Source organism: Pocillopora verrucosa, chromosome 5, assembly GCF_036669915.1.
Source record: "Pocillopora verrucosa isolate sample1 chromosome 5, ASM3666991v2, whole genome shotgun sequence".
Taxonomy (NCBI): Eukaryota; Metazoa; Cnidaria; class Anthozoa; order Scleractinia; family Pocilloporidae; genus Pocillopora; species Pocillopora verrucosa.
Window position 1 is genome coordinate 25,692,461 of NC_089316.1, and position 22,541 is coordinate 25,715,001.

The 22,541-nt window shown below is 37.7% G+C and overlaps 1 protein-coding gene across 1 annotated transcript; it reads left to right on the top strand.

Annotated features, from left to right (window-relative positions):
- Nucleotides 1–1,740: 1,740 nt before the first annotated feature.
- On the top strand, nt 1,741–22,038 carry LOC136280837 (uncharacterized). Its single transcript, XM_066166565.1, is given in 7 exon segments — nt 1,741–1,961; nt 5,726–5,997; nt 6,093–6,207; nt 6,295–6,417; nt 18,133–18,663; nt 18,734–19,062; nt 21,796–22,038. Coding segments are annotated over 7 exon segments (1,704 nt in total). The 5' UTR covers nt 1,741–1,870.
- Nucleotides 22,039–22,541: the final 503 nt, after the last annotated feature.

Here is a 22,541-nt window from a genome sequence, read left to right on the forward strand (position 1 = left end):
TTCCTCATTACTGTCTCAAATTAAATTTCTCAGTGACGGTTGGGAGAGTTGATTTTCATTTGAACCGATGAGAAAATTTCTCGACCTTAACGTCAACAACCGGCGGGTGTTGCGAAAGTGACCTTCGGTCAGTTCTTGTCATATTATTTGATCTGCGGGCAGGAAAGATGAAACGAAATCTGCGTTCTGATTAGTCATGCGAATGATTAGTCTGAATCTACCTTACTCACCCCGGCGATATATCCCGCCTCGTCCCGCGGGAAATGATTTGGTTTTGGTGATACCGGTATGCATGTTAGGTGCTTTATTGACCTTGAGCAAGTTTAAGCAAGAACTTTCTGGCTTTTATTTTATTTTTCCTTTTTTTTTCGTTTCGGTTTTATATTCCTATATGGGCTGGTTTCCTCATCATATGAAAACATAAATTCCTTTTCGCTGAGTGTCATTAACTCTGTAAACTTAGTAAACATTCTGGGTCTTCAAAACACCAATAAACGACTGACTGTTGCCTATCGCCTGAGGGGTGGGAGAAGGTCCCAGGATATTGCTTGTCACGATTAAATTTTCCCTGACCCCTCTCCTGAGGCTCTGTAAAATTCTTATAAGCCTTCCCCCCCCTCCTCCCTCATTGACAATCATTTTTCTATAGTCCCACCTGCATACACTATTGGAAAGGAATAATCCCCCACCCCCCATGAGCCATGTGATTACACCAAGAACTCTTCATCACCAGTACAACATAGGCTAAAGGGCTAACCGTGGGCGGTATATCACTATTTCTCAGGGGGGTGGTGGCGGGTTCTACTCCAGTGGAAGAAGTGGAAACAATTTTGATGGAGAAGACGGAAATGGTGGAGATGGTGGTAAGGGATGTCCTCAGAGAGAAGTGGATGGAAGATCTAGAATTCGGGCTATCCATAGTGGGTTTGGAGGAGGTGGTGAAGCGGGAAGAAAGTGCCCTGGAAGTGGAGGAGGAGGGTATTCTAGGAGAGGCAGTGGAGATGGTATTTATGACTCCTAAGGGGGTGGGGGAGGCCAAAGTTGAAAACAGTCAGGAGAATGAATGATGTTACAACACGGCTGTTCATGGGCAGGTGACCATCACACTTCTGTAAAACAAACAACCGTCCGAGAAAAATAAAAATAATAAGATCGGCGATATCAAACACGTCCAAAAAGATACCGCAATTTATCACGTGTGTTGTAACGGCTTCTCTCAGGGCTAAAAACTCTTGTAGAAAACCTCAGTTTATATGATTACGCGTGACGCACGATACTGAATGCGCTTAATTTCATCCGAGAGGTACAATGGTAGACTGCAATGAAAGACCTGACATGCATATTATATCATCTTTAATATAATTGTTTCAAATATTTTCCATCCGCGAAGCGTGAATTGTTATTTTCAGGAAGTCTTCGTTTATGCAAATTTATCGCGTTTTCTTGTCGGCTTAATTTGATAATTTGTTTGCTCAGAGTTAAGCAGCTGTGGATGGTTGGCTTCATTTGTTTAGAATTAACATCTCGATGATGAAATGGTCAATGCTAATTTAATTTACTTAATTTTTCGGAATATAATAGCATAGTTGTATTAATCTAGTATAAATTTCTCTATAACATTGTGACGCTTTCCATCCATTTGCTACTGAAATAGCTTGTTTTAGCCTATCGCGGCAAATACAGGACAAGTATTACTCAATCCACGTGAATGCAAAAAAATATTGAAAACATTCAATGAGTCACCAGCTATTTTACATAAAAAAAGTTTTTGTGACGCAAAGCTCGTCTCGCCCAGTAGCATTTAAGCTTGACGGTAGAGTTTCCCTGCTTCACTGTAAACGATACACAAGTACAAGTATTTTCTTCAAGGATGAAGATTCCCTCCAAACTATCTCTATCTTTCCTCTCCATAACAGTTCTGTGGGGAGGATGGCTTCACTTCCCTGCGGATGGAAACGAGGGTAAGTCTTTGATATTTATGTGTTTTCTTTTGCTTTTCCGTCTCTTGTTTAGAATTCCAGTTCATTATTGCTTCGAAATAAGGTAGACATGTAACACTTGTGAAAAGCAATTTCTGCATCTTTTTTGGAATAAATCTTTTTTTTACTGACTTCTAACTTAACGTATCAGTAAAAGTAACCAAGTTGAACTTTAATTTACCTAAAAATACCTGATAAGCTCTGTGTGTCTTTAGTTAAACAAACTTGTACACGCAACCGTTTCGAGGTAAAATTTTCCTTTTCTTCCCTCTTTGTCATCAAGCCTGAATTTCATTTGATATCAGCTTTGAAGCGCTTTGCCAGGCAAGTAGGAGCCACGCACATCAGAGGTCACAGCAACAAAGACACGCCAAATAATCGCCCTTTTGGCTTAGTTGCATTAAAAAGACATTAGGAAATTCAAAAAAGATAATTTTCGCCTTGAAGGTTATACTTTACAAGAGAATAGGAACAAACTTACTCTATTCAGGGCTCTGTATTTTGGTTGTTTGTTCAACGATGCCATAACAGGTGGTTTAGAGCTTTAGCTAAAAAAAAACCCAACAATTTTCTAGATCTTCATAAACAGATTTTAAAAAACTGCTACATAGAAAGAATAAACTAGCCTTAGTTTTCCTATAGGTTCAAAGTTGCTTAGAGAGTTTTGTTTTTTTAGAAGTACTATTTTGGATACGGATGAAGTGCATACGTCTTATGTTGCACTGTGTAATAATCGTCACACGTTATAATACCTGTCGGATTTTGCATTAGCTCTTGTCGCAATTTATAATTAAATGCTGTTCCACTTTGCACCCACTTTAGTTTTGAACATTGTCGATGTTATTTCTGTGACCAATAAGTTTTTAAGGAATGGAAAATCGTGGTCGATTTTTAAGTTGAAACGATAAAAAAAAAATCAACGAAAATATTGAAGTTCTTTCAAGTAAACACAAGACAGTGAAACGGTTGGTTCGTCATTAAAACAGCTGTCAGTCATTTATGCAATCTGCACTAAATACACTACTAAACTGAATACAATACTTAAGTGCCGCTCTCGCTAAAAGCGGTCCACTCGACTTCCCGTCGGAAAAAGTTTCCTTTTACTTTTTACCTATGAAAAGGGTTTAGGACACATGTAAACGATGCACTGGTATATTTTTTAGACCCATTAACGCCTGCATTTTGAGAATTCTTTCGTACAGACTGGTTAATTTTTTATATGCAAATTAAAGTCGAAGAGAAGGGTCTCCTCTGATCACACTGATATGAAAAATATTTCAGGTGAAGTTTTTATATTTTTTCTGTGAACTAGCTGAATACACCTTGTAACTTGTAGCAAAATAGAATTCCACGAGCTATATTATTGCAGTCGATAGGCGCTGAACAAAATCTGTGAAATCTACACTTTCGCTGTCCTCACGGGCGGTCTAGCAAAAAATTATTTTCGGCTTGTGGCGACGCAAAAAAAGAGAATTGGGGAAAAACTAAACTATTTTTAAGCATGTGCCCTAAACCCCGCTCTTAGCCAGAGCAGCATTTAACACATGGTCAAGAACACGTAAGCGTGACGATAGAGGTTCCCTGCTTGAGCTGCTTAACAGTTAACGATACGCATGAAACCGTCTTTCCCGCTGCGTTTTTAAGAATGAAGATTCCTACTTAACAAGCATTATCTTTATCGACTAAAATATCGAGCTGTTTCAACTGAATTGGTCAACGCAAATTTTGGGGTGATTCTGGTTTTCTTCCTAAGAATTACAAATTGGTTGTTTACGTAGATACCAAGGCGCCTATGAGATTGTAATTTGAATAGAAAAAAGGAAAAATGAGAAAAGAAAAGAAAATGTTGAGTTTCCAAAATGTTACGGCCCAAACGTCATTTCTTTGTAAAATTGTGTAAGCTTTTGAAACTTATCGAGCATTGCGCTCGCTCTTCAGCTGCCAGCTCGTGAAGCGCACTGGCTGAGTTCCCGAACTTAAGAAAACCTTCATGATGGCATGCCCTACATATCACCACACTTTCCCAAACTGCATTTCGTTCCGTTAAATATCAGCTTTTCAGCACAATAGGTCCTGAGACTAAAAGATGATGTATGTAAACAAAATTTAAGAGGAAGAACGATTTGCAACAAGGGAGAGTTTTTAGTCGCTCATTAGCATTAACAAAGACAAACATTGGGTAATCTGTTTGCTCATCAACACCAAAACAGGTGGTTTCTTCCCTTAACTAAAAATAACATAGAGGCTGATTATATTTTCATATATTTTATGTATAAGGCGACATAAGCCAACCAAAGTTTTCAAACCGGTTTAAAGCTGTTAAGATTGCAGGGCAAGTAAAAAATCTGTTATTGGCTACCGATGGAAAAAATAGTTGTAGTGTGAAAATTACCTCGTAATAAAAAAACACTTTATCACATAAACGGCGGTGTTATACAGGGATTTCTGGCTCCGAGAAAAGCCGTAACAACACACGTGAAAAAATATCGTATTTTTTCACGTGTATTGATATAGCCAATTAGCCGCTGACACGTCACTTGCCTTTTCCGCCACTCGGTCAGGTTGATGAATGAACGGCAAAGCCTTCACGATTCTTAATACAAGTTGTTTGTCGGAGCTTTCTCCAATTATGGCTGCTAAAACACTGAAAATCCGTATGGCAGACTGTGAGGTTCAAATTTTCTTAGAAGGGGAAAGAAACCAACATACTAAAAGAAAAACCGAAAGTTACGTATTCAGTGGCTTTGGTGTTAGCATTTCTCTCGGCTGAGAATGAAAATTGACAACTGAAAGATTTGCCACCGGCCGATTTTGGCTGTTCACCCGAAAGACGTCTTCTGTCGGTTAGGACAGTCACTAAATGAGAATTTTGTAAATTGAAAATTAAGACCATTGTTGTTTTGTAATAATGATTCAATGCATTTTTTTCCATTTTAACAATTAGCGCCAACGCACTCTACGATTGTTATTCGGGGATTTTCGATTCATTCATTTTCATTCATTAATGAAGTCGGCTTTTCTTCTCAGGCTATTATGTTTATATGAGAAACAAAATAATCAATGGTTGCTTGTAGATATGGAATTTTTCTTCTCGTGTTCAACTCAACATCTCACTCGTGAGCTATCGAGTTAAACACTCGAAGAGAAATTCCTTATCTACGCGCGCCCAGGTATTATTCTCCACTTATTTTTAAGAAACTGAAAATTCATATTTAAGTCTAAAAATTTTCTTTTTAAAGCAATTTTGCGGTAAAATGATCTCTTGCATCAGATCTTATGCGGAGTGATAAGTTTGAAACCTAATTGATTTATTTTTTAGCTATCTTTTACGAACTATCTTAATACCAAAAACCCTTTTAATACAAAGGCTACCATGAAGATCTAACGGCAAGCCTTTTTTTGCCCGTTATTTATTCTGTTATCGGTGAAGTCACTGTAAGGGGTTTTTGTGTGTGTGTGTTTAATTAACTAACGGACTGAAAATAGTAGTGCTGTTGATTTTCATTTTTTATTATTATCATTATTTTTTTAATTTTTATTTTATTTTTTTAATTTTTATTTTATTTTTTTAATTTTTATTTTATTTTTTTATTTTTTATTTATTTTTTTTTTTTTTGCTCAACCAAAGTGTTTTTAAGGCACAATAATAAATTCTGTAATGTCTGATGATGTTTCTGATCAGAGTGTAAGTATTTCTCTAGCTGAAATTCTGATGACATTTTTCCTTATGAATCCAATGCCTCCAGATTTTGGCTGCCGAAGTCTTAGATTTAAGAGATCAGAAGGAGAATGTGCTCCTCAACGTTATGTATTTAAAGAAATTTACTTGCCAATGGGGGAGGAGCTCATGACTCATGACTGTAGATATGAGTGCCTCATGGAGAGCAATTGTTTGTCTGTGAACATCGGCCCACCAAACGAGACAGGCTTCAGGCTCTGCCAACTGAGTAATTTCGACCACACCCAACATCGTGAAGATAAAGAAATAAGAAAAAGTTTTATTCTCTGGGCCTCTGAGGTAGGATTTTACTTTACATTACGATACAATCTGAAATCAGCTTGAATACTTTTGATCAAGTATAATTACTAACAGGCGTGTTCCTATCCTATCAGAATTCGTGCACCAGTAATCCCTGCCTCCATGATTCCACCTGTCTCAATGGATATACCGACAAGAGATATATTTGCCTGTGTCCAGATAGTTACACGGGAGAAAACTGTGAAAAAGGTCTCACTAATATTCTTTTTAATGTTCTGAAGGTTCTTCATCCAGCTTGCGGATAAGCTCATATCAGTACTGTTTTTTTTTGTTCAGATAAAAACGAGTGCATTGACAACACTCATGACTGTCATGCCAAAGCTGTTTGTAATAATACCGAGGGATCATTTACGTGTAGCTGTATAGAAGGTTATCAGGGGGACGGCCGGAATTGCACAGGTGATATTCATAGATATTTTGAAGGAAATTTAATCAGATACCCCCATTTTCAGAATTAAGGCTGTCGCGTACCCAATACAGCGGGCGAGGGTTGTTTTGCACTAGAGCTCGGGGAGTGTCAGCCACAGTGTAGGAATCGACACCACAAGTCGATTCAACAGGGTTTAATGCTGTCGTCTGACTATGGTACACATGCGGTGAAAACTAAAAAAGGGAAATTGTAATGTACAAGATCAAAAAATGGGATGAGACTGATAACAAAAAAAGTGAAGTCGAAAAGAAAGGAAAGTAAATACAATAAGCTGAACTTACGCCTGATCTTCTCTTTATGGGTTTAGAGAAACTACAACGTTACGTAACTGGAAGAATCTTGTGTAAAAAGAAACTCTGATCTATCACGGTCGATCTCTTAACACCAACTGACTGGATAGTTAAGGGGCGTACCGCTATAAGGGTATAGTTCACGTATACAATCGCAAACTGGGTTTATCAGGAATGCTAGCCAGGTAGCTCGAACTGTGAACAATAGTACACTTGGAAAATTGGGGCGTTAACTCGACAAATTTTTGCAGATACCCTCATTTTAAGAAATAAGGTCATACCACAACACTAGCAGCTATGTTCCCTAATTACTGCAATAAATGTATGAATTATTTTAACATCCACTGTCAGCGTATACAGAGGAGATGCAGGAGAAAGGGCATACGGTTTTTTTTGCTCTCATCCGAGAAGACTAAAATGTCTAACCATCTGCGCTGAGAGTGATTTATATGAGGACGAAAACAAATGACTACTAATATGTATCACAGTCGAGTTTGCTAAAAAAAATTGATAGCTTTTCGTTCAATGGTTCTTATTGACATATAAATTCCCTGTTGTCGTGCATTGTACCTCGTATTTCAGTTGTAACTAGTGACCAACTAGTAACTAGGGGCCGTGAGTTCGAAGGGCGTCGAAGCCTGAAAATTTTTTCGAAGGTCTAAGATAGTTTTTTTATTGCAATTTGTTCCTAGAATTTCTATTTATTTGGTGTTCCTGCCCTTTTGTTGTTTACTTTCAAACTTTTTAGATGTGGACGAGTGTACCAGCCGCATCCATGGCTGTCACTATAATGCAAGTTGCAATAACACAGACGGCTCTTACACATGCAAATGCAAAACGGGATTCAATTGCAGTAAGTATAAGAAATGTTGTTTGATTTTTTTTAATAGTTTTTTTCAGAAGTTTAACTGATAACGATTTGCGTGATCCACTTGAAACGGCGCCGGAGATAAACTCTAATAAAATGTGCGTTTAAAACGAATACTTACCTCAATCATTGCAGCTCAGACAGATACTTTATCATTCGATGTAAATCGTGACAACGGGAAATACTAATCCTATGCAAGCACACCTTCCCTCTACCAAATGAACACTGAAACAACCTGAAATCTACGAAATCGAGCTCGTACAAATTACATTTAATGGGCTTAGGATTCTATCAGGGCAATGACCAGGAACTAAATAAGACGAGTTTTCCATATATTTCGCTGAAGTGGTTCATTTCTTGATATGTTTATACAGGAATCCGCCCGAAAACCCCTTAAAGGGGAAGACTCCTCCTATGATGAGTAACCCGTACTCTAAATTTTCCTCCAAACAGTCAAAAGAATTTCAAATTTCTCAGAGTAGGAAAACTTAAGATCTGAACTGCCCTTTACGAGCTTAATGTTACGTATTTGTTCTCTCAGCTGTTTGAACTGATCATAATACCAGCTGCCAGACTAAACATAAACATTCGTGATAAAGATGAAATTACAACTTAATAAAAAAATGGAAGTCAATTTTACATTTTCCTCTCAGCATTCAAAGCCGTGTTCTCAAATCTCAATGCCACTGGAAGATGTGGTCCAACATCGCTCGGAAGTTACTACGTAGGTCATGATCATGACGGACAAGTTGATCTGTCCAGCGGTATTCAACAGTGGACTGTGCCGTACACTGGTGATTACAGAATAGAAGCAATAGGGGCAGCTGGAGGGTACGAACTGTGGATTAACAACTCTCAGTATCGTGGGAGAGGAGCAAGAATGATTGGAACATTCCGCTTGAACAAGGGTGAAGTCATCCAGATACTTGTAGGTCAAGAAGGAGGAATAAACAAGTGGTATTTTTCTTCTTGAGGTGGTGGAGGTACATTTGTAGTGAAAGACAAACACGACAGGGAATCCTGGATACAGATCATGGTCAGGGGGGAGCAATGGACATGGTGCACAGACTGCTGATTCTGGATTCTCAGATAAGAATATTTTTCAATAATCTTTAGCATTTCAGCATTTTGGTAGTAATTAAAAAATTTCGTGCAAAATGTTTATTCTGCCATAATCTCACGATATCCCCATTAAAAGTTTTCTAATTAATTAATATCATGATATTTCAGGTGGTGGTGGTGGCGGGTTTTACTCCGGTGGAAGAAGTGGAAAGAATTTCAATGGGATCCAGGGGTATGGAGGAGAGGGTGGTAAGGGATTTCTGCAGGGAGGGGTAGGTGGGAGATCACAGGTTCCGAAAAAACTTGTTGGCACATTTTTCAAGATGGTCGAGGCGTCCGAATCACGCAAGTCGTTCGCCTCTCTTCCATACATTAAAGGCGTAACAGAACCTCTGACTCGTGTCCTCAAAAAACACGACATCACAGTAGTGAACAAACCACTCATCACCCTCCAACAACAGTTCCCGGCTCCAAAATTTCGACCATCGTTGGAATCGCAAACAAATGTTGTTTATAAAATTCCTTGTGGTGACTGTTCATGGTGTTATATTGGTGAGACTGGCAGGGCCTTCAACACAAGAAAGAAAGAACACCTCAGAAATGTGAAAACCGCGGCAAAAGGCTCAAGAATTTCCAATCACGTCTGGGCCAATAGTCACGCAATAGACTTTGATAATGCATCTATTATTGACAAAGGCAGTTTTAGAACAAGAAAAACACTAGAAGCGTGGCATTCCAAGTTAACTCCCAATGCGGACAACAATTCCTGTCCTTTGCCCGGACAATACAACATTCTTTTTAACAAACATTCTTAGTTATCAGCATTTTTAATTTTTTACTTTGTACTTCACACCTAGTATTTCTTACCTTTTTATCATTTTACCCGTTGAAGGCTGTAGCGCAAACAGCCGAAAGCTCGTATTTTAAAAGTTTTAGCCAGAGATCGTTTTTTTTTTTTAAATTTTACAAAAAGTTAGATAATGTTATGAGGCTTGAATATTCATAGTGACTGGACCAAGAATCTTGAGGGGAAAAACAGCTCATGTTATTCTACATTACAATTAGCGACAAAGTTGCTGACACATTACGGTTGAAGATCAATTCTGGAATAGTAGACCAATTTTATTCCTCATAGCATTTCACCTACTCGTCCACAGCACAACATTGCATTTTTTTTCTTCTTTCTGTGATGGAAAAACGGCATTTCATTGACTTTATTGCTGTGAGATTTTGGACTTTTTTTTTTTTATAAAATTGAGTGGGTGACGGGGTGTTGTAGTAAACCCTGTACATTAAAAAAAATATTTAATAAAACATCCTTAAAAGCGAGTACGTGAATGTTATGTGTTAACTAACCTTATTGCCGAATGTTGATCCACTCAGGAGCCAATCTCGTAGCTCTTGATCCATTGTAAAATACCATGTATTCATCCAAATGCCATTGAATCATGTATTCCGTTTGATTATTTACTATCAGAATTCGGAATTTAAAAGCTCCTAGAGGTGTGGCTCAGCATTTAAAAATGTATGCAAATACTGAGATATTTAACAATGGATATGGAAAGAATGTTATTTAAGGAGATAGGCTTTACCATCTGAAAAGAGGTCTCTTTTTATTAAGTTAACTGTATTTAACCCTAGATTTCGATGAATAACTGAACAGAAAAGTCAATTAAAATCGCGTCTCGACCTATAAATGTATTTAATTGTTATAGTTAGAACCTAAATGGTAAGATCTCCCTGCCATTGACCAGGAAAGCATTAGATTGACTTTTTACAGCTTTTGACCATCGTTATGACGTTTATTTGTTAAATCATTTTTTTTATTATTTTCGTTCGATCCAGTTTGTTGTTTCCTTCTTGTTTTTGTTCTTGTTTCTTATATCAGAAATACCGAAGGCTTACACAGTCAACAGACATATGGAAGATAGAGCTAAGGAGTCAGCGGTAGGCCGTTGAAATGGAAGAGTCAGAGAGTTGAAAACATTTTGATTAAAAGTTTGACAATATTTACATTAATTTCTTGTATTTACAACTCAAATAAGATTTGTGTTTATAAGTTACTGATTCCATTCAAGTGCGATTATCTCGATCCAAGCTTCAGTCGAGCTTTGTTCTCATAAAGGAAAACGCATAGGAATAGAAAACCTCTCGTAACAGCAAAAACTCTGCGAACAAAGTGATATCCGGCCTGGACCCATACGAGAGAGAGAGGAGGGCTTGCGATACCTTTTCACGTGACCTCGAATAGCTCAATCTGTGTAAGAGGCTCTTCTTATAAAAAGAGGAAAAACTTCGTTCTTCCCCCCCCTTCTCCCCCCCCCCCCCCCTTCTCTGCCCCGCCTGGTGCAAATACCCGGGAAGATGATCGCTCTTGGATCCACTTAACGCATATGACGTAATTCACATTATATTAGTGGAAATATTGCACTTTGATTGTTTTAAAAGCCTTTAAGGTGAATACACTTCAGTTAGTTTAGGTGGTAAATAAAAGCTGTTGCTGCATTTTAAGTGGTTCTAGAAATTTAGTGTCAAGCTATCAATAAAAAAAGTTCTCCAATGTATTGTTTAATTGCGTGTCCGTTCCAACATATTCATTCCTTTAAAGACAATGAAAGATTGGAACACTGTACAAAGTTACCCTAGCTTCGTCCTGTGAGAAAGAGAGGGAAATTTAGCTAAAATAGCGGATTAAAAAATAATGACAGATGAAAATTCATCATAGGGGCAACGTCAACGACTTCTTCTCCCCCTTGTCTCTAGGTGTGGTATGCCACTACTAACTAACTTATCGCCGATTGACCATCTACATAGGAACCATTTTTTCAGTTTTCGATCCATTGTGAGATACTCATGCCATTTCATCTAATTGTTCCGGAACTGGGTACTACGTCATCCGCCGCAACGATTATGGCTTTCATGAAAAATATTTTGAGTTTCAGTATAAATTGTACCACTCTGTCTAACCACTACCGCAAGTTTTTTCGGAAGTGCCTTCGACAAGGTTTTCTTTCGGCAGATGTTTACGGCGAGAAATTCCCGGATTCCAGATGTTAAGGAAAACTTACTTATTTAAAGAGTTTCAGTTGTTCACTTTTACGCAAGATACATTTGCGTGCTTGCTTCACGATATTCAATGAATTGGCGTAGCACACTAGCTAGACATTCTGTTATATTATATTTATTGATAAGAACGATATCCCAGTCTGATCACTGATCATATGAAAGAAAACCCGAGATTTAAAATATAATGCCGAAAATAGAATCCCAAACAGGTCATAAAAAACAGCAAAACTGAGCTTTTGATTTACACTTACCTGTGAAATTAAATTGTATATATATACATATATATATGAATAAATCTCGTACTTAGCAATGAGATCAGCCTCAAATCTCTGAGAGTGACGGGCAGCTAATTTCTCCAAACAGTATCACTGTTAAATGAAGCACAAACGTCATGAGAATCAAAGAAATGATCACAAACTAGTAAAGCTCGTGATTTTGAACAAATTCTCCTTATTGATATCACAGGTTATGTACAAAGAACGGTATGGAGAATATACATTTTGATGTTGGGGTTTAAAGGTGCATTTTACCAACTAGTTTTTGTGTTTACTTTGGTTTTGGTTTTACACGCTCTTGCGAAAAGCCCTTTAACCCTTTAACTCCCATGAGTGACCAAGACAGAATTTCTCCTTACAATATCAATGCAATATCAACCAGATAAGTCATGAGAATAAAGAAAAATATCAATTTTGGGATAATAAGTTCATTCAATAATAAATTCTCTGAACTAACATTATAAGAATTGAATGGTTGACAATAAAGAGAATTACAAATTTGATCCGGCAGTTAAACGGTTGAACTCTCTAAGATTAAAAGCGGAGAGTGTGTCATGTTGTTGACAGAAGACGGTCTTTAATGGGGTGATGGCATTTAACGCTCATGGCTAAATTTTTTCCAATTTACGGCTATCGGTGAAATATATTCATTGTGATTACCTCAAATTTTCCGCACGTTTAACTTTTCTTTTGCAGCTTACGGCTAAATTTTTGGCCGTTTTACAGCCAACAGTTACTCATTAAAACCGTCAGGTAACACTTCTCCCTTTTTTGTCCCTGTGCTGCATCACGTAAACGGACGGGCTTCAAAATATCACCGTGATCAGGAGGAGGATCCGGTGGCGCGGCTCTCAGCCCACCTCTTCCTTCAACTTCATGTCTTATCTTAAATTCTTCCAAAAACAGAGGGCAAGTTACTACTCAAATGGAAATATCAAGGATTCATAATTATTGAAATGGTTCTTAGCTTATTTAAGCTCTAGTGTAACAAAAGAAAACGGTGTTTGGGAACCCCTAATCTCTTACCCAGATCCTACCATATAACTGACGGTTAAAACCGATTGGCCATTGAAGGTCTGGGTACGAGACTTGAAAACTTCCTCAGCCAAAATTCATAGACTCTCCTTAATCCTTTAACCTCCAAGAGTGCCAAAATATAATTTCTCCCAGCAATAATAAAATGGAATTCTTCACTAAGATCATGAGAATAAAGGAAATGATCACCAAGCCAGGAAGCTTTGTTTGTCAAACAGTCTCCTTATCAGCGGCAGTGGAAATATAAAGGGAAAGTATGGAGATTATTCATTCTGATCTTAGGATGTAAAGTGTAAAGCGCTCGTTAAGCTTGTTATGCGTATTTAACATGAGAGTTTTGAAATCAGCTGAAGAATTAAGTAATAGAAATCTCGATACGCGTTAGTTTCATGATATAAAAATTCCAGATCATCGTCTTTATATTTCATCAATTTATCGCTTCCTCAACATTTTTTTTTTCGATTTTTATGTCTTTACTTATTTTTTTATGAGGTTATTATCATTTTTCTTTCTGAGATTGTCAGGAAGTTCAAGGAGATGACATGGACACTACGTTTCATCGTGTTGTGAGGTTGCGTAGCCTGCGCGCAAATTTTCATTAAAGCTGCGATGCATGCGGCAAACATTTGGACGCGCGCTATAGGGAAAAATTCTGAAAATTCAATAGAAAGCGGGGAGATTGAGGGAAAGGATAAATTGAAAGATCAGGAAGAAAAAAAGGATTATGAAAGATGTCGAAAGCATAAATATTGATGCAATAAAAAGAAAGAGTAAAATCGATATTAAAAGGGTTCTAGAGAAGACAACAAAAGCTTGATATTTCAATTCAAATGATGCTTTAAATAATCTTCTAGATGATTCTAAGGGTGGCTTTGCGCAAGTCATCACTACAGCCTGCTGTACTCATGTTTGACGATCTCCAGCTGCCAGAGAGGAAGATCACATTTTTTCTACATAATGAATATATCAAAGATATATATTTGAACCCTCGTAAAGTCACTAACAGAAGGTGAATTTAGTTTTCTTTTTTTGCTTGCCCAAACACAAATCAAGTCATTTTTAGGTTACAAAAATAAATGTATTTTTTATTTTAGCCACTCCTCAGGACGATATTCGTAATAAACTTGTGTCATCGACAATATTTTAATGCACTGGATTGGATTGCTCTGGTAAGACGCTTTTATTCAGCAATGACAGATGAACGAATGTCAACGTTGCATAATGATTTGACTCATTGAGCCTACATTTACAAATAAACGGGGTATTTTTTTAAAGAAGCTGTGGTGCTTCGTCGATAGGGGTATTAAAAGATCGGTTTTATCAGCTGAGTTGATAGTGTAAATTTGCTACTGTGAAGAGTTTCTAAGCCGACGTCTCGAGCGTTAGCACTTCGTCAGAAGGAAGAAGAATTGGGGCCAACGCTCGAAAAGTCAACTTTGGGAACTGTTTACGGAGGCCAATTTACATTTTGAAGAGATCTTATTATCTTGTAAATCTATGAATGGTTGAAAATGATAAAAAAACTGAAGTTCTAAATGTATTTTTATACTCCTGTCAAAGAAGAAATGGAAGGAATATATTAAAAGGCTTTTAAAGTAACTTGAGAAACGAGACGATTGCTACCAGATTGGACAATTTTTAAACAATGACGCAACTTCGCCAACTTCGAATAGCATTTAAGCTTGACGGTAGAGTGTCCTGCTTCACTGTAAACGATAAACATGTACAAGCATTTTCTTCAAGGATGAATATTCCCTCTAAACTGTCTCTATCTTTGCTGTCCATAACAGTTCTGTGGGGAGGATGGCTTCACTGCCCTGCGGATGGAAACGGTGGTAAGTTTGATATGTAACTGTTTTCTTGTGCTCATCCGTCTTTTGTTTAGAATTCCAGTCCGTTATTTCTTCGAAATAGCTAGAAATGTAATACTTGTAAAAGGCAAATTTCTGCATCTTTTTCAAAGTTATTTGTTTCAACGACTTCTAACTAATTATATCAGTAGAAAGTACTAAGTTGAACTTTAATTTACGTGAAAATACCTGATAAGCTCCATGTGTCTTTCGCCAAACAAACTTGTACACGTCACCGTTTTCGGTGTAAAATTTAAAATTTACCCCTCTTTGTCATTAAACATTGTCGACATTATTTCTATGATCAATAAGTTTTTAAGTAATGGAAAATTGTGGTGGATGGATCTATGTTATTTTCCGGTTAAAAAAAATGAACCAAAATTTTCGTTAGTAAACTTTCGGCTAAAAATCGACGGGAAAGCAGAAATTATTTTTTAATCAGTTTTTTGTTTCACGCGTAGCACATAGATTTTATTGTTAGTCGCCCTTCAGCTGCAGCGTGCGAAGCGCACTTGCTGAGTCCCCTTTATTAAGAAAACCTTCATGATGGCATGCTCTACATATCATGATGCTTTCCCAAACTGCATTTCGTTCCTTTAAATATCAGTTTTCCGCACGATAGGTCTTGAGACTAAAAGATGATGTATGTAAGCGAAATTCAAGAGGAAGAACGATTTGCAACGAGTTTTTAGTCGCCCATTTAAGTAGCAGCTAGGCATTAGCATTAACAAAGACAAACATCAGATTATCTGTTTGCTCATCAACACCAAAACAGGTGGTTTCTTCCCTTAACTAAAATAACATAGAGTTTTACATTTCAGGCTGAACATATTTTCATTTATTGTTTTTTTAGAGGGCACGGTAACGAATCTTGCAATCTGATTGGTTCTTTACCCGGTCAGTATTTTCCTATCTCTGCCCACGGGCCACGGTAACGCTTTCGTGAGTCGCCGAGTACATCCCAACTTTCGTTGTCATTTTTCATAAATATACCTCGTTTTCCGGCTGGGCAGTATTTTTAAGCAAACACATCGGTCACTACCTCAAGCCGATAAATAACCTATGAATCCTCCCTTTTCTCTCTATCAAATCACTTTGGTTGACAGAAAAATATTGGTTTCAGAATGAATTTGTATAAACAATAGTGTCATTACGTTGGTTGACAAGCGGCCTAAAAACCGTCTGCAATTAATTTTAATCGTTCACAAAAAGTACCCAGAAAGTTGAAACGTGAGGTATTTGGTTACAGTTAAACTGAACGATGGAACTTTCATTCATTTAATATCTGAATTTTCTCGAGCAATTTGTTCATAGTAAAAAAAAAAGCGGGCGAAGTTTTAATTTAAGTTCTACAACAAATATACGCTCCTGGTGAGTCTTTCCAATTCCGTTCAATTTGGACATTTGTACCTTAAATTGCACAACAGAAATTGAAGGAATTGAGAAAAGGCTGCATTAAATTCCCTTGTGTCTCGTTGGAGTGTGCCGTTCGAATTTAGTTTTTGTGAAGGAAAGATCAGAGTTAAACACGCCATTACAGCAAACAAACGAGCAAACTCCCACAACTTCAAAATAAAAAATTGAATTTAATCACAATTACTTTCCTCGCCGTTTACTTAATGAACAGAGGTAAATCTTCGTACATGAACGAATGGTCGATGAGATTAAATAATACTTTCCGTTAGATCATTAACTGATTTTTAAGAAAACATTGTCGTGACAGTCCTTGCCAAACTAGTTCTGTTGGATTTCAAATGTTCCTACGATTTTTTTTTCTTGCGCGCTCTCTAATTGACAGGTGTCAGATTGTGACAGATACTTGTAAAAATAATGTTTCAAAGTTTGTTTGGAAGCCTTTTAAATCACCTTTATCGTTACGGAAATGAAAATGTTTCGCTGAGGCATATCTCTTAAATTTGCATCACCTCTATTTAAACTACCATTTACTCACTCAAAAATTGTTCAGTTTATGGAAGATCTTGCCGTATTTACGGCCATAAGTCATTCGGGTTCTTTCGGAAAGAATTTCGTCAAGTTTAAAAACAATAAATATGTTATTTACCGGGTAAGGGTCGGTCCGTATGGTGAAAAACTGTGACCTTGGTCTTGAAAATGCTGCCCTCGGCCTACGGCCTCGGGCAGTATTTTCAAGACCTCGGTCACAGTTTTTCACCATACGGACCTCCCAGCCGGCAAATAACATATATATATTTTATGTATAAGGCGACATAAGCCAACCAGAGTTTTCAAACAGGTTTAAAGCTCTTAAGATTGCAGGGCAAGTAGTAAAAAACACTTTATTTTTAAGAAACTCAAGATTCATATTAAAGTCTGAAAATTTTCCTTTTCTTCCTTTTCCTTTCTTCTCACTACCCTTTTCTTGTTTACTTTCAAACTTTTTAGATGTGGACGAGTGTACCAGCCAAACCCATGGCTGTTACTATAATGCAAGTTGCAATAACACAGACGGGTCTTACACATGCAAATGCAAAACGAGATTCACTTGCGGTAAGTATAAGAAATGTTCTCTGATTTTTTTTTTTTTTTTTAATTTTTTTTTTTTAGTTTTTTCAGAAGTTTAACTGATAACGATCTGCATGATCCACTTGAAACAGCGCCGGAGATAAACTCTGATAAATGTGCGTTTAAAACGAATACTTAATTCAATCATTGCAGTTCAGACGGGCACTTTCTCATTCCATGTAAATTGTGACATAGGAAAATACTTATCATAAGTGCTATGTAAGCACACCTTCCCTTTACAAAATGAACATTGGCACAACCTGAAATCTACGAAATCGAGGTCGTACGGATTACATTTAATGGGCTTAGGATTCTATCATGGCAATGACCAGGAACTAAATAAGACAAGTTTTCCACAGATTTCGCTAAAGTGGTTCATTACCTGATATGTCTACACAGGAAATTCACTCAAAAAATTACTTAACGATCAGTGCTCAGAAATTATATTCGTCAGGAGAAGACTCCTCCTGTTATGAGCAACGCGTATCCCATAGTTTCCTCCAGATAATCAAAATAATTTCAAATTTCTTTACCAGGGTAGGAAAACTTAAGATCTAAAGCACCCTTAATGAGCTTAATGTTTTACATATTTGTTCTCTCAACTGTTTGAACTGATTATACAACCAGCTGCTAGACTGAACACAAACATTCGAGATAGGGATGAAATTACTACTTAATTAAAAAAATGGATGTCAATTTTACATTTTCTTCTCAGCATTCAAAGCCGTGTTCTCAAATCTCAATGCCACTGGAAGATATGGTCCAACATCGCTCGGAAGTTACTACGCAGGTCATGATCATGACGGACAAGTTGCTCTGTCCAGCGGTATTCAACAGTGGACTGTACCGTACACTGATGATTACAGAATAGAAGCAATTGGGGTAGCTGGAGGGTACGATAAAGGGAAAAACATCCCTCAGTACCGCGGGAGAGGGGCAAGAATGATTGGAACATTCCGCTTAATCAAGGGTGAAGCCATCCAGATACTTATTGGTCAAGAGGGAGGAATAAACAGGATGTATAAATCCTCTGGCGGCGGTGGAGGTACATTTGTAGTGAGAGGAGCCAACACACCTTTGATAATAGCTGGAGGCGGAGGAGGGGTACAATATGGATTTTCAAAACATACAAAATGTGACGCCAGCACAAGCACGACAGGGAATCCTGGAGACAGACCATGGTCAGGAGGGAGCAATGAACAAGGTAAAATAATTTTTTAATAATCTTTTTCATTTTAGCATTTAGGTAGTAATTTAAAATTTTCGTGCAAAATGTTTATTCTGCTTACTGCAAATGTAATACCATTACATTTCAGGTGGTGGCGGTTGCGGGTTTTACTCCAGTGGAAGAAGCGGAAAGAATTTCAATGGGACCGAGGGACATGGTGGGGAGGGTGGTAAGGGATTTCTGCAGGGAGAGGTGGGTGGGAGATCAGAGTATTTCAACATCTATGGTGGGTTTGGCGGAGGAGGTGGAGCTGGGGGATGGGGCGGAGGAGGAGGAGGAGGAGGTGGAGGATACTCTGGGGGAGGCAGCGGATATTCTATTTTGAGTGCCTGTGGGGGGGGGGGGGGTGGCGGATCCTACAACGTTGGAAACAATCGACAGAATGAATGTTGTCACAACAAGGCTGGCCATGGTCAGGTGACCATCATATTACTGTAGAAGAAACAACCGAACCACTCGCCATGCAATGCATAGGTGATTTTAACCCTTTAACTCCCAAAATCTCAGTAGTAATTCTCCTAACTGTCTGCCAAATAATTCTCATTATGCTAGCTTGGAGAATTTGGTATCAGATCAAATAGTAATCCCACAGTTAATATTTTTCTTTCTTCTCATCACTTATCTGCATGATACTGTAAAGATATACTAAGGAGAAATTCTGTCTTGGTCACTCATGGGAGTTAAAGGGCTAACAGAGATTAGATATGACAACAAGTTAGATAAATATAATGGAGCTTGAATGTTCATAATGATCAGACTAAGAATCCTGAGGGAAAAAAAGCAACTTATGTTATTCTACATTAAAATAAGTGACAAAGTTGTTGACACATTTCGGTTGAAGATCAATTCTGAAATAATAGACCAGTTTTATTCCTCACAGAATTTCATCCACTGAAAGTCGGTGAATTGCAGTAAACTGTAGTTCACCGACTTTCTCGCTGTAAGATATTGCATTTTTGTTTTACAAAATTGAGTGGGTGACGGGGTCAAGTAGTAAACCCTGGAAATTTTTTTAAAAAATTTTTTCAATAAACATCCTTAAAAGCGACTACGTGATTGTTGTGTGTCAACTAACCTTATCGTTGAATGTGGATCCACTCAGGAGGCGATCTCGTAGTGCTAGAGCCATTGTACAACTAAGATACTTAGCAATGGATATGAGATGAGTTATCTAAGGAGATAGGCTTTACCATCTGAAAAGAGGTTTCTTTTTTAATAAGGTCAACTGTCTTTAACATAAACTTAGTTTTTGATGAATAATTGAACTGAAAAGTCAATTAAAACGTTTCGCCTTATACATATATTTAATTGCTAGAGTTAAAACATACATAGGAAGATCTTCCTGTCGTTGACAAAAAAGCATTAGATTTACTTTTTACAGCTTTTGACCGTCGTTACGACGTCTATTTGTTAAACCATTTTTTTTATTATTATTGTTTTCGCTCGATCCAGTTTATTTTTTCCTTCTTGTTTTTTTTTTTTTTTTGTTGCTGTTGTTTCTTATATCAGAAATACCGAAGGCTTACATAGTCAACAGACGTATAGAAGATAGAGCTAAGGAGTCAGCGGTAGGCCGTTGAAATATAAAATTCATTTTTTGAGTTACAGAGTTGAAAACATTTTGATTAGAAGTTTGACAATATTTACATTCATTTCTTGTATTTATAATTGGAATAACGTTTGTGTATATAAGTTACTGATTCCATTCATAAAGGATAACACATAGAAATAGAAAACCTCTCGTAAAAGCAAAAACTCCACGAACAAAATGATATCCGGAGTGGACCCAAGCGAGAGAGAAAGAGGACGACTTGCAATATCTTTTCACGTGACCTCAAATGGCTCAATCTGTGTAAGAGGCTCTTCATACAAAAAGAGGAAAATCTTCTCCTCTCCCTCCCCTTCTCTACCCCCCCTAATGCAAATACTCAGGAAGATGATCTCTCTTGGATCCACACAATGCATATGACGTAATTCACATTATATTAATGGAAATATTGCACTTTGATTGTTTTAAAAGCCTTTAAGGTGAATAAATTTCAGTTAGTTTTGGTGGTAAATTAAAACTATTGCTGCATTTTAAGTGTTACTAGAAATTTAGTGTCAAGCTATCAATAAAAAAGTTCTTCAGAGTATTGGTTGATTGCGCGTCCGTTCCAGCTTATTTTTTCTTTTAAAGACATTGAAAGATTGAAACACTATGCAAAGTTACCCTTGCTTCTTCCTGTTCGAAACAGAGGGAAAGTTAGTTAAAATAGCTTATTAAAAAGAAATGACATATGAAAACTAATCATAGGGGCAACGCCAACGACTCCTTCTTCCCCAGATCTCAAGGTGTGGTATGTCACTACAAAGCACTTTTGGATGAAATAAGAGTTCCTCATTACTGTCTCGAATAAAATTTCTCAGTAACGGTTGGGAGAGTTGATTTTCATTTGAACCGATGAGAAAATTTCTCGACCTTAACGTCAGCAACCGGCGGGTGTTGCGAAAGTGACCTTCGGTCAGTTCTCGTCATATTATTTGATCTGCAGGCAGGAAAGATGAAACGAAATCTGCGTTTAGATTGGTCATGGATCTACCTTACTCACCCCGGCGATATATCCCGCATCGTCCCGTGGGAAATGATTTGGTTTTGGTGATACCGGTATGCGTGTTAGTTGCTTTATTGACCTTGAGCAAGTTTAAGCAAGAATTTTCTTGCTTTTATTTTTATTTTTGCTTTTTTTTTCGTTTCGGTTTTATATTCCTATATGGGCTGGTTTCCTCATCATATGAAAACATCAATTCCTTTTCGCCGAGTGTCATTAACTCTGTAAACTTAGTAAACATTCTGGGTCTTCAAAACGCCAATGAACGACTGGCTGTTGCTTATCGCCTAAGGGGTGGGGGAAGGTCCACGGATATTGTTTGTGACGATTAGATTTTCCTTTATCCCTCTCCTGAGGCTCTGTAAAATTCTTATATTCCTTCCCCCCTCCTCCCCCCCTCATTGAAAATCATTTTTCTAAAGTCCCACCTGTATACACTATTGGCAAGGAATAATCCCCCACCACCCCCGAGAGCCATGTGATTACACCAAGAACTCTCCATCAACATTACAACATAGGCTAATGGGCTTACCGTGGGCGGTATATCACTATATCTCAGGAGGTTAGTGTCGGGTTCTACTCCAGAGGAAGAAGTACAAACAATTTTGATGGGGAAGAGGGAAATGGTGGAGAGGGCGGTAAGGGATTTCCTCAGAGAGGGGTGGTGGAAGATCTAGTATTCGGGTTAGCCATAGTGGGTTTGGAGGAGGTGGTGGGGCGGGAAGAAAGTGTCCTGGAGGAGGAGGAGGAGGATACTCTGGGAGAAGCAGTGGAGATGGTCTTTATGACTCCTAAGGGGTGAGAGAGGCCCTACAACGTTAGAAACAGTCAGGAGAATGAATGTTGCTACAACACCGCTGTTCATGGTCGAGTGACCATCACACTTCTGTAAAACAAACAACTGTCCAAGAAAAAAATAAGATTGACGATATCATACACGTCCAAGAAAGATACCGCAATTTTTTCACGTGTGTTGTTACAGCTTTTCTCAGGGCTGAAAATTCTCGTAGAAAACCGAAGTTTATACGATAAGTGTGTTTAATATTTTAAACTATAAACGCGGTCATTTTGAATCTTGCCTAACAACTAAGCTGCTTTTGATAGTTGTCAAACTTCATCTGGTAATCTCTTGAACGTTACAGAACATATCAAGGTTTACTTGATCACATCCTTCTCTTTATTTTCCTGTTTTTGCGTTCATCAGAGCACCGCTGCCTTTGAACCGTGCTTCTAAAAAATATGTGCGTGCCATACATATATTCCAATTCCACTCACAACTAAAATATTATCAATAGTAATCTTATT